This window comes from Bufo bufo, chromosome 6 (assembly GCF_905171765.1).
Source record: "Bufo bufo chromosome 6, aBufBuf1.1, whole genome shotgun sequence".
NCBI classification, from domain to species: Eukaryota; Metazoa; Chordata; class Amphibia; order Anura; family Bufonidae; genus Bufo; species Bufo bufo.
Window position 1 is genome coordinate 86,164,180 of NC_053394.1, and position 6,000 is coordinate 86,170,179.

At 40.2% G+C, this 6,000-nt stretch overlaps 1 protein-coding gene across 3 annotated transcripts in view; it reads left to right on the forward strand.

The window, feature by feature from the left end:
- PRKG1 (protein kinase cGMP-dependent 1) overlaps nucleotides 1–6,000 on the forward strand; it is a 1,174,838-nt gene that overhangs the window by 1,084,562 nt on the left and 84,276 nt on the right. For all 3 annotated transcript variants that reach the window (XM_040435670.1, XM_040435671.1, XM_040435669.1), the window contains exon 11: nucleotides 1,422–1,561. In XM_040435670.1, coding sequence (XP_040291604.1) covers nucleotides 1,422–1,561 — 140 coding nt within the window. The remainder of the gene's footprint in view (nucleotides 1–1,421; nucleotides 1,562–6,000) is intronic.

The following is a 6,000-nucleotide window of genomic DNA, read 5'->3' on the forward strand; positions in this document are numbered from 1 at the left end:
ATCATGTGTTCTAGTGTTGAGCGCGAATATTCAAATAGCGAATTTTAATCGCGAATATCGGCACTTTGATAATTTGCGACTATTTAGAATATAGCGCTATATATTCGTAAAATCGAATATTCATATATTTTTTTTAACACAGTACACATCAGGTGATCATCCCTCCCTTCTTCTAGCTTGTGGGCCAATGAGAAGACTTTGTCACAGCTTAGCAACATCCCTAGCAACCAATAGAAAAGTTGCCTACCCCTTAATATATAAGAACCTCCCCAGCAGCTATTTTCTAAAGTTTATTGCAGTTATGAAAGAGACAGCAGTGTGATTGCTGTGCTCTGTGCTTTGTTGTATCACATTAGACAGTTCACTTATATATATATATATAATTCAGATAGTTAGGGGGAGATAGTCAGTGTAGGTTATATCCTGATATACAGTAGTGTAGCTGATAGGTTCCAGTGCAGGGTGTTAGGCAGTGTGATAGGTTCTGCTGTCCATACATACATGCTACAGACATAGAGCTGTGATGTCACAAGTTGCACGTATTGCGAAAAAATATGCGCATCATTAATTGCCGAAATTCGCAAGCGCAAATATATTGGAGCACTCTATCTGCATATAAAGCTATTCTAATGTTCTGCCGTGCCAACCATTTTCTCCAGTCTCAGGAAACTTACAAAAGCTTGAAAAATGTAGCATAAGTGACCCACGCCTGTATTTTGTGCGCATTATGCGAATATTACATTGCCAATTTAGCAATAAAGAATATAATCTTGAATTCTCTAATTTGCGAATATATGACGAATATTCTACAACATATTCACAAAATATTGCGAATATGAATATTGCCCCTGCCGCTCATCACTAATGTGTACTGCTTTTCTAGCATTCACTCATGGGTACTACTTACCTAGCATCATTTTGATATGTTTGTGTTTTGAGAAATTACCAGCAGAGCATTTTTATATTTCTTAGAAAATGTACCCATGTGCCCAGCAATGTTTTAGTCCCAGGCTTTCTTTACACTTCTCAAGTATGTTCTACAGGACTTCAGAAGGGTACTATACATGCTGTTCCTCAATGCACTAGTATGGACAGATTCCAGCATGCCACAGTCATGGGACAGATGACTCTCAGATTAGTCTGGCCAGGTGGCTGGTAGTGAATGAACCCTGTATAAGATTATATTTTGTAAGGGCGGATTAGGCTTGTTCCCACTGAAACATTTTGTTGTGGATTTGCCAGGGATTCTACCTTCAAAAAAGTTTAAAATATGTGTTAATGTATAAAAAAGCAAATGTGATCCACCCCATTTACGTTCTGTTTCAACATATTTTATAGCATGAACTGTTTAACTCTCCATTTCTCTGTGTATGATCTGAAAGGACGTAGAATTCACTTATATGTTCTGTTCCCCCTCATAGGTACAGCTGAAAAGTGAAGAATCCAAAACATTTGCAATGAAGATCCTTAAAAAGAGGCATATAGTGGACACAAGGCAACAGGAACACATTCGATCAGAGAAACAGATAATGCAAGGTGCTCACTCTGACTTCATTGTAAGGTAAGATATGTGACCAACAGAGATGAGCAAAGTTTTGAAAAATTCAATTCTGACACTTTGCTGAATTTTTTCAAGAAATTTACAATAAATTTGCCACGAACACATTAAATCAGCTATATCCCAGCCAGCAGGGAGAGTGTATCTCGGTGTACATCACTGTGCATTGCAGCAACATGCATACATTAGCTGGTCCTTTTTGGTAGTGAAAGGTGGACACCCCAATAACAGTAGAAGTATAAAGGGTATTTACCCCAATTAGAGAATCAAGGCCTAAAAGTATTGTTTATCTTTTAAACAATGTGGACACCCCAATAACAGTGACATTAAAAAGTTTATTAACCCCAGTTTGAGAATCAAGGCCTAATAGAATTGCTTATCTAATCAACAAGGTGAACACCCCAATAACAGTAGAACAAGACAGCTTATTCACCCCAATTTGAGAATGAAGGCATGATATAATTGCTTATCTATTAAACAAGGTGGACATCCCAATAACAGACAAATTAGACAGCTTATTCAACCCAATTTGAGAGTAAAGGCCTAATAGAATTGCTTATATTAACCACCTCAGCCCCCAGTGCTTAAACACCCTGAAAGACCAGGCCACTTTTTACACTTCTGACCTACACTACTTTCACCGTTTATTGCTCGGTTATGCAACTTACCACCCAAATGAATTTTACCTCCTTTTCTTCTCACTAATAGAGCTTTCATTTGGTGGTATTTCATTGCTGCTGACATTTTTACTTTTTTTGTTATTAATCGAAATTTAACGATTTTTTTGCAAAAAAATGACATTTTTCACTTTCAGTTGTAAAATTTTGCAAAAAAAACGACAACCATATAGAAATTTTGCTCTAAATTTATTGTTCTACATGTCTTTGATAAAAAAAAAATGTTTGGGTAAAAAAAAAATGGTTTGGGTAAAAGTTATAGCGTTTACAAACTATGGTACAAAAATGTGAATTTCCGCTTTTTGAAGCAGCTCTGACTTTCTGAGCACCTGTCATGTTTCCTGAGGTTCTACAATGCCCAGACAGTACAAACACCCCACAAATGACCCCATTTCGGAAAGTACACACCCTAAGGTATTCGCTGATGGGCATAGTGAGTTCATAGAACTTTTTATTTTTTGTCACAAGTTAGCGGAAAATGATGATTTTTTTTTTTATTTTTTTTTTCTTACAAAGTCTCATATTCCACTAACTTGTGACAAAAAATAAAAACTTCTATGAACTCACTATGCCCATCACGAAATACCTTGGGGTCTCTTCTTTCCAAAATGGGGTCACTTGTGGGGTGGTTATACTGCCCTGGCATTCTAGGGGCCCAAATGTGTGGTAAGGAGTTTGAAATCAAATTCTGTAAAAAATGACCTGTGAAATCCGAAAGGTGCTCTTTGGAATATGGGCCCCTTTGCCCACCTAGGCTGCAAAAAAGTGTCACACATCTGGTATCTCCGTACTCAGGAGAAGGTGGGGAATGTGTTTTGGGGTGTCATTTTATATATACCCATGCTGGGTGAGAGAAATATCTTGGTCAAATGCCAACTTTGTATAAAAAAATGGGAAAAGTTGTCTTTTGCCAAGATATTTCTCTCACCCAGCATGGGTATATGTAAAATGACACCCCAAAACACATTGCCCAACTTCTCCTGAGTACGGAGATACCAGATGTGTGACACTTTTTTGCAGCCTAGGTGGGCAAAGGGGCCCATATTCCAAAGAGCACCTTTCGGATTTCACAGGTCATTTTTTACAGAATTTGATTTCAAACTCCTTACCACACATTTGGGCCCCTAGAATGCCAGGGCAGTATAACTACCCCACAAGTGACCCCATTTTGGAAAGAAGACACCCCAAGGTATTCCGTGAGGGGCATGGCAAGTTCCTAGAATTTTTTATTTTTTGTCACAAGTTAGTGGAAAATGATGATTTTTTTTTTTTTTTTTATACAAAGTCTCATATTCCACTAACTTGTGACAAAAAATAAAAACTTCCATGAACTCACTATGCCCATCAGCGAATACCTTGGGGTCTCTTCTTTCCAAAATGGGGTCACTTGTGGGGTAGTTATACTGCCCTGGCATTCTAGGGGCCCAAATGTGTGGTAAGGAGTTTGAAATCAAATTCTGTAAAAAATGACCTGTGAAATCCGAAAGGTGCTCTTTGGAATATGGGCCCCTTTGCCCACCTAGGCTGCAAAAAAGTGTCACACATCTGGTATCTCTGTATTCAGGAGAAGTTGAGGAATGTGTTTTGTGGTGTCTTTTTACATATACCCATGCTGGGTGAGATAAATATCTTGGTCAAATGCCAACTTTGTATAAAAAATTGGGAAAAGTTGTCTTTTGCCAAGATATTTCTCTCACCCAGCATGGGTATATGTAAAATGACACCCCAAAACACATTCCCCAACTTCTCCTGAGTACGGAGATACCAGATGTGTGACACTTTTTTGCAGCCTAGGTGGGCAAAGGGGCCCATATTCCAAAGAGCACCTTTCGGATTTCACAGGTCATTTTTTACAGAATTTGATTTCAAACTCCTTACCACACATTTGGGCCCCTAGAATGCCAGGGCAGTATAACTACCCCACAAGTGACCCCATTTTGGAAAGAAGAGACCCCAAGGTATTCGCTGATGGGCATAGTGAGTTCATGGAAGTTTTTATTTTTTTGTCACAAGTTAGTGGAATATGAGACTTTGTATGAAAAAAACAAACAAAAAAAAAAAACAGCATTATCCACTAACTTGTGACAAAAAATAAAAAATTCTAGGAACTCGCCATGCCCCTCACGGAATACCTTGGGGTGTCTTCTTTCCAAAATGGGGTCACTTGTGGGGTAGTTATACTGCCCTGGCATTTTCCAGGGGCCCTAATGTGTGGTAAGTAGGTAAATGACCTGTGAAATCCTAAAGGTGCTCTTTGGAATATGGGCCCCTTTGCCCACCTAGGCTGCAAAAAAGTGTACACATGTGGTATCGCCATATTCAGGAGAAGTTGGGTAATGTGTTTTGGGGTGTCATTTTACATATACCCTTGCTGGGTGAGAGAAATATCTTGACAAAAGACAACTTTTCCCATTTTTTTATACAAAGTTGGCATTTGACCAAGATATTTCTCTCACCCAGCATGGGTATATGTAAAATGACACCCCAAAACACATTCCCCAACTTCTCCTGAGTACGGCGATACCAGATGTGTGACACTTTTTTGCAGCCTAGATGCGCAAAGGTGCCCAAATTCCTTTTAGGAGGGCATTTTTAGACATTTGGATACCAGACTTCTTCTCACGCTTTGGGGCCCCTAGAATGCCAGGGCAGTATAAATACCCCACATGTGACCCCATTTTGGAAAGAAGACACCCCAAGGTATTCAATGAGGGGCATGGCGAGTTCATAGAAATTTTTTTTTTTTGGCACAAGTTAGCGGAGATTGATATTTTTAATTTTTTTCTCACAAAGTCTCCTGTTCCGCTAACTTGGGACAAAAATTTCAATCTTTCATGGACTCAATATGCCCCTCACGGAATACCTGGGGGTGTCTTCTTTCCGAAATGGGGTCACATGTGGGGTATTTATACTGCCCTGGCATTCTAGGGGCCCTAAAGCGTGAGAAGAAGTCTGGAATATAAATGTCTAAAAAATTTTACGCATTTGGATTCCGTGAGGGGTATGGGGAGTTCATGTGAGATTTTATTTTTTGACACAAGTTAGTGGAATATGAGACTTTGTAAGAAAAAAAATAAATAATTCCGCTAACTTGGGCCAAAAAAATGTCTGAATGGAGCCTTACAGAGGGGTGATCAATGACAGGGGGGTGATCAATGACAGGGGGGGTGATCAATGACAGGGGGGGTGATCAATGACAGGGGGGTGATCAGAGAGTCTATATGGGGTGATCACCACAGTCATTGATCACGCCCGTGTAAGGCTTCATTCAGACGTCCGGATGCGTTTTGCGGATCCGATCCATCTATCAGTGGATCCGTAAAAATCATGCGGACGTCTGAATGGAGCTTTACAGGGGGGTAATCAATGACAGGGGGGTGATCAGGGAGTCTATATGGGGTGATCACCACAGTCATTGATCACGCCCGTGTAAGGCTTCATTCAGACGTCCGGATGTGTTTTGCGGATCCGATCCATCTATCAGTGCATCCGTAAAAATCATGCGGACATCTGAATGGAGCTTTACAGGGGGGTAATCAATGACAGGGGGGTGATCAGGGAGTCTATATGGGGTGATCACCACAGTCATTGATCATGCCCCTGTAAGGCTTCATTCAGACGTCCGGATGCGTTTTGCGGATCCGATCCATCTATCAGTGGATCCGTAAAAATCATGCGGACGTCTGAATGGAGCTTTACAGGGGGGTAATCAATGACAGGGGGGTAATCAATGACAGGGGGGTGATCAGGGAGTCTATATGGGGT